This window comes from Lissotriton vulgaris, chromosome 3_1, assembly GCF_964263255.1.
Source record: "Lissotriton vulgaris chromosome 3_1, aLisVul1.2, whole genome shotgun sequence".
NCBI classification, from domain to species: domain Eukaryota; kingdom Metazoa; phylum Chordata; class Amphibia; order Caudata; family Salamandridae; genus Lissotriton; species Lissotriton vulgaris.
Window position 1 is genome coordinate 1,234,114,553 of NC_141689.1, and position 11,262 is coordinate 1,234,125,814.

The 11,262-nt window shown below is 49.1% G+C and overlaps 1 protein-coding gene across 1 annotated transcript in view; it reads left to right on the plus strand.

Moving 5' to 3' along the window:
* LOC147727701 (uncharacterized) overlaps positions 1–8,117 on the plus strand; it is a 615,523-nt gene extending 607,406 nt beyond the window's left edge. Inside the window, exon 4 of the mRNA XM_086961695.1 lies at positions 6,163–8,117. Within this exon, the coding sequence (XP_086817821.1) occupies positions 6,163–6,426 (264 nt within the window). The 3' untranslated portion in view covers positions 6,427–8,117. The remainder of the gene's footprint in view (positions 1–6,162) is intronic.
* The last annotated feature ends 3,145 nt before the right edge of the window (positions 8,118–11,262 follow it).

Genomic DNA, 11,262 nt, shown 5'->3' on the forward strand with positions numbered 1-11,262 from the left:
GCGGGAGGTGAAGCCAGCATTGTAGAGAGAAGGCCCAGCCCTATTCAGGTCCCAGGTGCAACTCCTCCCTCCCATCTAGATGCAGATCTCTCTATTCACCACTGGGCTGCCCAGCCTGTCTACTTGAATCCCCCAGCCCTGTCACTCAAAAACCCAGACAAGGAATACACAACCTAGCAGAGGCGGGCCTGGACAGTTAGGCAAGAAAATACCTACTTTCTAAAAGTGGTATTTTCAAACACAGAATATTAAAACCAACTTTACTAAAAGATGTATTTTATCATTGTGAGTTCAGGCATATTAAATTCGAATTTCTACCATGTTCCCGGAGTTAGTTAGGATTATAAGAATGTAATAATCTAACTGCCCATTCTAGCCTACGGCGAACAGGTAGCCTTGCAATAGTGAAAAACGAAAATGTCTGTAATTCACTATTAGGACATGCTACACACTCCAGAGCATGTCCTACCTTATACTTACAATGCACCCTGTCCTTGGGTCTACAATAGGGGTCTCAATTATGAAGCAAATGGAAGGTTTAGGGACTTGCAAGTGGGTGCACTTGCCAAGTCGACATGGCAGTCACAGGATTCAAGCTATCCTGGCTGATGAGGGGTGAAACCCTGAAACCGGTCCTAGGATGCTTGTTTCCGGTCCAGGGAGGGCCTGGCTTGGCAGTTAGGGCTGGACTGTTTCTATTAGGCACAGGGTCAAGACTGATTTGCATATGGCCAGGTCTAAACCGTAGTGGATTTGCGAGCAAAAGAATGATGGATTTAACCCGGATTGCTTGACTGGGGGTGAATGTTTTGATTTGTTCTGCATTCCATCCATCAATTGTGTATCTTTTGCTTTCTCGCCCTAAGTGCACCGGGTATGCCCAGAAGTGGGTCCCAGACTCACTGTGCCACTGGATTTAAGTAATCCTGGCTGATTAGGGATGAAACCCTGAAACCGGTCCTAGGATGCTTTTTCCGGTCCAGGGAGGTTGTGGCTTCCCAGTTTAGGCTGGACGGTTCCCATGCGGCACAGGCTCAAGACTGATTTGCATATGACCAGGTCTAAACTGAGGTGGCATGGTGAGCAAAAGAATGATGAATTTAACCCAGATCTCTTGACTGGGGGTGAATGTTTTGATTTATTCTGCATTCCGTCGATCAATTGTGTCTTTTACTTTCTCACCGTAAGTGCACCGAGTATGCCCAGACATGGGTCTCGGGCTCACTGTACCACTGGATTCAAGCTATCCTGGCTAATGAGGGGTGAAACCCCGTAACCGTATACTTGGGACGCCACGTGGAACGACAGCCTCACAGACTGCAAAGACGGCGCTGGAACGTGGAGAATCTGACAGAAAAACTGTAGTGTTTCTCATTCCGACGCATGGCAGATGAAACATATTTCAGGTCTGTGGAGGTCATGTTTTGCTCTAGTAATCACCTCACGAAGCGTGGGAACGGCTCCAGCTGAGCTTCAATTAGGCTCTGTGGAGTTCATAACTTGTTTGGAAGGTTGCCTCGAGAGACTGTTTGGAGGTGTTGAACTGCACAGTTTAATGGAATTCATGTTTTTTAACCTTGTGTGAGGAACATTTGTATGTTATGTGAACTGACTGTACCGTTCTATGTAAAGGCTTGTACTTCTATGCAGTGATGAGGCTACGGGACGAACAGCCCAGTGCTGACCGGGGGATACTGAAAAGAACGCCTGAGGACTCCGTGTCAGCATAGACCTCCATGGCCCTGATCTCCCACCTCACATGACCGCAAGCATCTAATAAGAGGGCATGACTCAGCGACTCACAACTACAACAACGGCGCCAGATGCATTAAGCAGAGAGAATCTGCCCGCCGAATCATCCCGCTGCCGCACAAAACAAGATTTACGGTCAAATTGTTGTCTTGACAGCGGTGCCACTGGGGTTTGCCGATATAGACCAAAAGAATAGGTGTCATCAGTGGAGTAGCCGCGAGGGGAATGCGTCGGAGCTCCACAAGATGGCTGTGATAATTCGGAGGAACAGCGCCGTCCAGTAAAGACCAAAAAAGAGCCCGGAATTACATTGAGGCGCACTTGGAACCAGCAGACTGAGAAGAACGGCAATACAAGCTGCCACGAGAGCTCAACACAGCTGGCTGCCTTTCCTGACTCCACGGTCGGGGATGCCACAATCCTGGGACGAGCACTGGAACTAGACCGGTGAGAAGGGAGGCGGGGCACGTCCTTGCCACGCGCTAGGGTTATTTAAGACTCTAAAGAATCAAATCCACATAATAACAATATAATACTGGAAACAAGGGGGTCGATTGTGAGCCACTGAACTACAATACATGTCATTACGTTTTTCACAATGCCTGACCCTAAGATGGGCGGCTGCCCCGAAGAGGCCCCTGAGAGTCATTGATGTTACCATGCCTAACCTTAAAATGGTGCCCGCCCCTGAAGAGGCTTTAGGTCTGTGATTGCTGGCATTAAAGGGAGCCACACCACGGAGTGGTGAGCACATGGCAAACTTAATCAACTTGAATTAACATCAATTAACTCCTAGATGCCTCCCATTCCGAGCGCTGGAGCTCAATGATTTGTAGATCGGTCTCCGCTCTCACTGCTCATCTCACACTCCAACCCAGCAGTCAGGAACATCGGATGCTTTCGATGGAACTATGATGACAAAAACTGTTTTTACCTACCCTGGAGCCCGAGCAACCTTGGCCGATGCCAGGTGGAGCTGTCCTATACAGCTATAGAGGAGTCTGGCCCCTTGGGCGTCACCTACACAGCTGCTCATCTGACATTATTTTCCTTGTCTCCCCGTTTGTGTCTCCTTCCCTCCCCCTCCCTCTGTTGATCCTTTGATTCAAACTGATGTACCTATGTAACCCATAACTCGCTGATTCAACTGATGTAAATTACAAAACCGTTTATACCTACCACGAAGCCAGAGCAACCTTGGCTGATGCCCGGTGGAGCTGTCCTATGCAGCTATAGAGGAGTCTGGCCCCTTGGCTGTCACCTACCCAGCCGGTCATCTGACATTGTTTTTCCTCGTCTCACCGTTATGTGTCTCCTTCTCTCCCCCTTCGATGGAACAATGACGACGCCCCTGGGCGGATACCAAAACTGTTCTTACCTACCACAGAGCCCGAGCAACCTTGGCCCATGCCCGGTGGAGCTGTCCTACACAGCAATAGAGGAGTCTGGCCTCTTGGCCGTCACCTACCCAGCCGGTCATCTGACATAGTTTTCCTCTTCTCCCCAGTTCTTGTCTCCTTCACTCCCCCTGCCTCTGTGATTCTTTGACTCAAACGGGTGTGTTGGACTAGGACCTTCTGGCAGGTTTACCCCTAAACTTTTTGCTTTGGTAGGTGACTTAGTGTTAGTTGTTTTTGGCTTCTGCGCACTTTCACTGTGTCCCAGTGTAAAGTGCGTGCGCACTCTGAGTACGTGTGGCGAGATTGGCCTGCCCTCCTATAGGAATGCATGGGGAATGAGTGTCTCCATGTTAGTTCCTGATGTGTTAGGAGTGCAGGGTCGGGTTTGGTATGTGCGGACTCATGTGATTAAATGCTGCGCGATGATGTGTACGGCATAAATGTGTCTAGTGTGGAAGTGCCACTTCTAGAAGTTGGCATGTCTGTGTAATAAAGGTGAAAGCCTACCCCTCATTTGTGACCCCTTCGTATCACCGCCGCAGCCCAGGAGTGTCCAAAAACGTTGCCAGGCCGCTGCCGTCGCGACCCGGAAGCTAGGCGGCCCTGCCTGGTTGTGGGCGCGGCCGCGTGACCAGAGGAAGTGCAGTGAGGAGAAGAGGCCGGAAGTCCCGCCCTTTGCAGCCGCAGCGCAAGGAGAGGAGAGCGGCTGAAGGTGCAGGTGGGGCTCCGGTGTTGGAAGAGAGCCCCGCACTGCCCAAAGAAGAAGCCAGAAGCCGGCGTCCCTCCCCCGGGGCTCTCAAGAGCGAGGGAGAGCCCCGGAGTGAAGCTGAGGAGTGCACGTCCGGCACGAGGAGTCCTGCAGACCCGCTGAGTGGGGCCCCTGTGCTACTTTGAGGAGAGGGGGGCGTCAGGGCACATTGCCGGTGCCCGCCCGCCCGCCCCCCCCCCCCCCCCAGTGGTGCTAGCTTTGTCTTGGGGCAGTGTCTGTAAGGATAGAGCGGCCCCGGTTGGCAGTGGGCTGCTCCCCCGTTGCCCCGCATGCTTGTTGCCCGAGTCCCCAGAGCGGGACTCCAATCGCCAGAGTCTCTTTCATTTTCCGAGTCCCCAGAGGGGTGGACTCCAACGACGGGGGCATCTGTTCCGAGCCCACGAGAGGTTCCTGGGGGCATTGTTGTTGCTCCTACGCGGCTCCCTAATTACGAGGGGGCACATCGGGGCATATTGTCGATGCCCGCTCCCACGTGGGGGGCACTCGTTGTGTTTACAACCCACTAGTACTTAGGGGCATCTTGAGAATTTAGAGGCTATGAGGCTCCCACGTGTTTGGGGACACTATTGTTTATTCAGAGCCCCACGGGAGAGCCAGGAGGCACGATGGTGCCAGGCTCCGTTCCATAGCTGCCCAGCACTTAGTGGGCAGCTGCATCGTTTAGGCCCTGCGCAATCTTCTTTGGCTGCCTGCGCAGCCAGCCCAGACATTCTGGACATTGGGCCTGTGAGCCCCTGAGAAGCCAGGTTGGCCTGGGGTCAGAGATGTGATATTTTGGTGCAAATGTGATTACCTGCCTAATGTGATCTATGCATGATAGGCATTACCTTTTTGCCTATACCTCTAAATGTATTTTTATACCTAGGAGGTTGTTTTTCCTAGTATAGGTTATACTAGTGAGTTCATGGTTCCCTGCGTGATATATGCCTAAGGTGGTTAGGGTTGAGTAGTGTGTACTTACCTTTTACCAGTGGTTACTGGTTGTGTGCTACATTTGCTATTTGGTGCTACAATTATTCTATGTTCTAAGTGCTATTCCTACAAAGTGCTATTTCTACGAAGTGCTAGTTCTACCAAGTGCTTATTCCTGACAGTGGTCCAGGTGGCCCTGTCCCATGTATATAATCCCATGTAAATTCCACCCGTGCCAGTGGCACAGTGTAAATTGTGTGTTTATTATCTAATGTGTTTGGTATAGTACAAAGGCTATTTTTATATATAACCTTGTGTGGAGTTTCCTTTGTGGTGGGCCTTGGAAGTTGTTGCTGGGTGCGCACGCAAACGCTTCACACATCGCCTCCGAGATAAGCCTGACTGCTTGTGCCAAGCTACCAAGCTGGTGAGCAGGGGTTATCTTTGGCGGGTGACTTCCTTGCCCTGACTAGAGTGGTGGTTTCTGCCTGGCTTTGACGCAAGCCTTAGCCAACCAGAAATCCCCATTTCTAACAGGTTGTAACTATGTAACCTGTAACTCGCTGATTCAACTGATATAACTATGTATCCTGTAACTTGCTGATCCTCATGTAAAGCGCTCTGATACCTCCGGGTCTAGCCCACGCTATATAAAACTTTGCAAATAAAAAATATATAAGATGTTTGTTTCTGGTCCAGGGCCAACCTGGCTTGACTGTTCCCATCAGGAACAGGGTCAATACTGTTTGCATTTGGGGCGGGGAGAGGATCAAGTGAGCAGAAAAACGAGGATGGATTTAACCCAGATGTTTCATAATTCAGTAAATAATTTCCTGTATATTTAGCAGGTGTCGGGAATACCGAGCAGGAATCCTGTAGCTCACAGAATCTTTTTCAAGCAGCAGTGACTGCTGGAGAAGCACATCCTTGATGTACGATCGTGTTGATTTCATCTAGGATCTTTCTTGTTAAATTATTGCCGTTTAGACCTTGGTAATTATTTTGACTGCTCCATATATACATGGAGAACGGTTACGTTTGCCAGCAATCATTGAACCTGGGGCACTGTGCGTATTGCTTTTGTGGAAACGTTTGGCCATGGCTGTCTCTGACTTTTTGGCACTCAAATATTTAAAAGTCCCTTGAGAATATTGATTTGAACATACTTGCTGTCCTAGATCAGTTTAGTGCAAGCAAGAATAAATCAATGTAGCTGTATATTTCCACAGTGGAGCTAAATATCAGGCATTTTACAAACTTTGTGGTACATGGAGGGGTATTTACTTTATATTAACTACGCACATTGATGTGTTTCTTCCTGTTTTTTAGGATCTTGAAGATGCCTTTTCCATCACACAGATTCACGAGGCGCTTTCACTGGCTGAAATTGAAGGGGATAGAAAGCTGTTTCTGATTAGCACTCATGTTCCACGGGAAGGTGCTGAAATACCCTCAGGTCTGCAAGATGCCAAGGAACTGATTTCAGAGATTTTCAGTTCAGATATGTGTTTGGATGCATATGACTTCGAAGAAATGGAACCAGCAACCAAACCGGCTAATGAATTTGAAGGACCTGTGAACGAAGACCAATAGTATTAAAAAAAATGTATGGGTGTTACTAAGATCAATTTGGGTTTTATTTTTGTAAGCTTAGAACCAAATTACAAGCCTTTTCAAAAAGTGTATCTCTAGGGTTTCAATTATAAGTTATGTGTATAAATATGGTGGTTATTTATTAAATTGGACTTACAATTTTACTTTGAAACTATTTTTGCATAGATTTGTAGTTAGGAGATGGGTGCGAGTAGTGTGTGTTTGAAACCATAACCTTTGAAATTGGAAGAGTGGCAGTTCTCAGCTGTAGTTCCATGGATTCATTTCTCAGTTGTTACCTTCAGCTGCTGGTCAATATAGCGTTTTGGGAAAGAAGTGTAAAAGTTAGAAGTATGACCGAGGGCCTCATGTACCACAACATGCATTCCCATTCTATGCTGTAGGATTGTGACGCACCTCAGGTTGGTATTTTTGTACATTTTATGAAGAAACTGATATCTTTCAATTACATTTTTTCTACTTTTTTTGTTGAGGTTTTTGAGTCTATGGAGAAGCTCCACTTGTAACTATGCTACAAGCAACCATAATTCACACCAAATTAGATTTTGCTCAATCTCATTGCTTGTACAGCCTAATATGTGTTCGGGGTCAAACCCGTAGTGTGGCTGACCTTTCAGCAAAATTATGGTTCAGATGAAGGACTGACAACCATTTTTCAGCAAAGTAAGAGTAATGTCTCTACATACTACTGAGACGAAAGCCGGCCTACATTGTTCAATGAGTTCTCTGTTTTAGTGCTGCTCAGCTGTGGTATGTCCGTTTGATTTCTGACAAAGGCAGTAACCATGATGCCAAGGCGCTTTTGTTATCAGAATCAATTTTACACCCTTGACATATGTAGTTCTTATCCCCATTATGTAGGCCTTCCTATTGTTCCTACATTTACTGGGTATTGGCAGACGCAAACCTCAATACAAGGAGATTGTTTGTTGCAGCTCCTATGTGCTGTAATTAGAGGCATTAAACATTTTTTATGTAGTTGATTTGACAAATTCTGGAACACTGTTAGCGAAAGCTCACTTACAAGGTTTGCAGATGACTATGCTGAAAGGCTGGTATTCCTGCATGGGCCCTGTTCCTGGATGAGTCTAACTCCCGTGTAACTGTAAGGTGATAGGTGACATGATTAGAGGGCTGAAGCTCAGACTGTCAGCTTTATAGAGAGTTGCTGCTTAGCCGTGGTATGTGAGCTTTCCCAGTTTGTTTGGGTGCTGGTCGATGTTCTTTTCAAACGTGTGTTTTCTCAAAGGGTGTCTTATTGGTGAACAAGATCTTCTTCAGGCTCCAGTAAGATTATTGGTAAATCGATGTATATCATTCAGATCAACCCTCATGGGGTTCATAATGGAGATGAATTGCAATACTGCTTTGTTTTTAATGCCTTTCTACTCAAAGCGCTCGGAGGTCCTGCCACTGAAAATAATAAATTGCATGTGAATTCATGATGGTCCTACTCTGGGCAAAATGTATGTACTTGGGGGCAAGTAATTTGTTTTTATATATAAGAAGATTCGACGTGGACTGCAATGAACATAAATATCTTGTAACTACATTATTTTTCACCTTAATTCACAGCAATAAAGTAAATATTTGTTGTAACTCCATCCAAATTTAATTTTATCCGGACCTATTTTAAGGCAAATAAAAGCACTTTACTTTGTGAGAAAGATTATCATACTGGAACCTCGTCTTTAGGTCAAATACTGTTGAGCTGTCTAGTGGAAAAGTGGCACTGTCTTAGAATGTTATGATATGAGGAACTCAGATGAATATTAACTGTGAATATTATCAGCTGCCTAGGTCATCAAAAGAGATGTAGTCTTCGGGCGGTCTTTACATCATGTGACAAAACACATTTCATATATTCATAGACTTGTATAAAAAGGTCAAACCGCTATCAGGCTGTGCAACGAAAACAACCAAATGGTGTGTAATTACAGAATCCTATTCAAGTCTTCATTTTCCACTGCATGTGGCAGCTATGCCACACTTGGTGTGCACGTCGAAGTGCGAGGAACAGCGTTTTCACACCTTGAAGTAACCCGAGCATGGGGAGTTAAAGCCAGCGCCTCTGCATGAGTGAGGGACTTAAATAAAGAGCGGTGAACGCTAAGCAAAACTTGGGTCTGGGGGCCGGTCGAGCCCCTCATCTGACTTGTAGGGGGCGTATGAGAGGGACATACTTCCACCTCCTGTACTTGGGCTTCTGCGACCAGAGCGGTTTAAACTAGAGCTCTGCATGGGATGGTAGGGTTCGAGTCACCCACATGGAAAGACATGTTTCTCTTCCACTGGATCCTCATCACTAGTCATAAGCATTGAAGAGTCCCACCCATATGCTGTGACCCCGGAGTACATAATACATATTATATATATATATATATATATATATATATAATTACCTACTGGCGGTCGCCAGTAGGTAGTTATAGTTGGGCCCTATTTTCCATAGGAAATCCGCAACATTCTATTTGGAATAACTTTGTTGCCGGTTGACGAATCGTCGTGAAATTTTCAAAACATATGGCCCGCTCCGGTCCGCTCCTATCCTTAAAGTCTCAGGGTGATTCTTCAAGCGGGGGCCGAGAAAAAAGGAGGGTCCCAAAACGTGTTTTCCCCATGCAATTTCCTATAGGAACCTTTAATCGCAACTACAGCCCGAACTGATGAATGGAATTACACCAAATTTGGCAAGGAGGTAGCCCTTGGTTCCGAGTCGTGCCTTTTGCTTAAATGGTGTAAATCCGTTCTGTAGTTCCTGAGAAAATCAAAAGTAAAATTACATACATATCTATAGCCGCGGAGGATCCGCGCACCCTGCCGAGCACGAGCCGTATTCTAATTGGCTGTCAATCCTCCAAATCAGTAAGTGTTGGCAGCCATCTTGTGGAACCGAGGCACAAGAAACCTAAGAAAAAAACTCGAAAAGGGGGCAGGGTAGAAATTGGCATCCGCGAAGGGTGCGCGGATCTTACCAGTAACGGGGCCAAATCCCTGGGGCAATGTAATAATGGGTGGCGGGCCCCCCAGCCCCGGGGACTGCCACCCCCGGGCCTTGATATTAAAATGTGCAGGGGCTCATAGCCCCGGGGACCGCCACCCCCGGGCATTATGAATAGGAGGGCGGGGGGGCTCAAAGGCCGCCCCGGGGACCGCCACCCCCGGGGCTTTATCAGAATATATGCAGGGGCTCACCAGGCGCACACACCACCAGAACTCCGTGCACGCTTCCACCAGGCACACACACCACCTGCCGTCAGTGCACGCTTTCACCAGGCACACACACCACCTGCCGTCAGTGCACGCTTCCACCGGGCACACACACCACCAGGCGTCAGTGCACGCTTCCAGCAGGCACACACACCACCAGGCGTCAGTGCACGCTTACACCATGCACACACATCACCAGCCATCAGTGCACCCTTTCACCAGGCACACACACTACCAGCTGTCGGTGCACGCTTCCACCAGACACACACCACCAGATGTCAGTGCACGCTTTCACCAAGCACACACACACACCACCAGCCATTGGTGCACGCTTTCACCTGGCACACGCACCACATGCCATCAGTACATGCTTTCACCAGGCACACACACCACCAGCCGTCAGTGCACGCTTCCACCAGACACACACACCACCAGCCATTAGTGCACACTTCCACCGGGCACACACACCACCAGCCGTCAGTGCACACATTCACCGGGCACACACACCACCAGCCGTCAGTGCACGCTTCCACCAGGCACACACCACCAGCCGTCAGTGCACGCTTCCACCAGGCACACACACCATCAGCCATCAGTGCACGCTTCCACCAGGCACACACACGACCAGCTGTCAGTGCACGCTTTCACCAGGCACACACACCACCTGCCGTCAGTGCAAGCTTTCACCGGGCACACACACCACCAGCCATCAGTGCACGTTTCCACCAGGCACACATACCACTAGCCGTCAGTGCACGCTTTCACCGGGCACACACACCACCAGCTGTCAGTGCACGCATCCACCAGGCACAAACACCACCAGCTGTCAGTGCACACTTCCACCAGGCACACACACCACCAGCCGTCAGTGCATGTTTTCACCAGGCATACACACCACCAGCCGTCAGTGCATGCTTCCACCAGGCACACACACCACCAGCCGTCAGTGCACGCTTCCACCAGGCACACACACCACCAGCCATCAGTGCACGCTTTCACCGGGCACACACACCATCAGCCGTCAGTGCACACTTCCACCAGGCATACACATCACCAGCCGTCAGTGCACGCTTCCACCAGGCACACACACCTCCAGCTGTCAGTGCACGCTTCCACCAGGCACACACCACCAGCTGTCAGTGCACGCTTCCACCAGGCGCACACACACCACCAGCCATCAGTGCACGCTTCCACCAGGCACACACACCACCAGCCATCAGTGCACACTTCCACCAGGCACACACACCACCAGCCATCAGTGCACGCTTCCACGAGGCACACACCACCAGCTGTCAGTGCACGCTTCCACCAGGCACACACACCACCAGCCATCAGTGCACGCTTTCACCAGGCACACACACCACCTGCCATCAGTGCACGCTTTCACTGGGCACACACACCACCAGCCGTCAGTGCACGCTTCCATTAGGCACACACACCACCTGCCGTCCGTGCACGCTTTCACCAGGCACACACACCACCTGCCATCAGTGCACGCTTTCACTGGGCACACACACCACCAGCCATCAGTGCACGCTTGCACCAGGCACAAACACCACCAGCCGTCAGTGCATGCTTCCACCAGGCAAACATACCACACGCCGT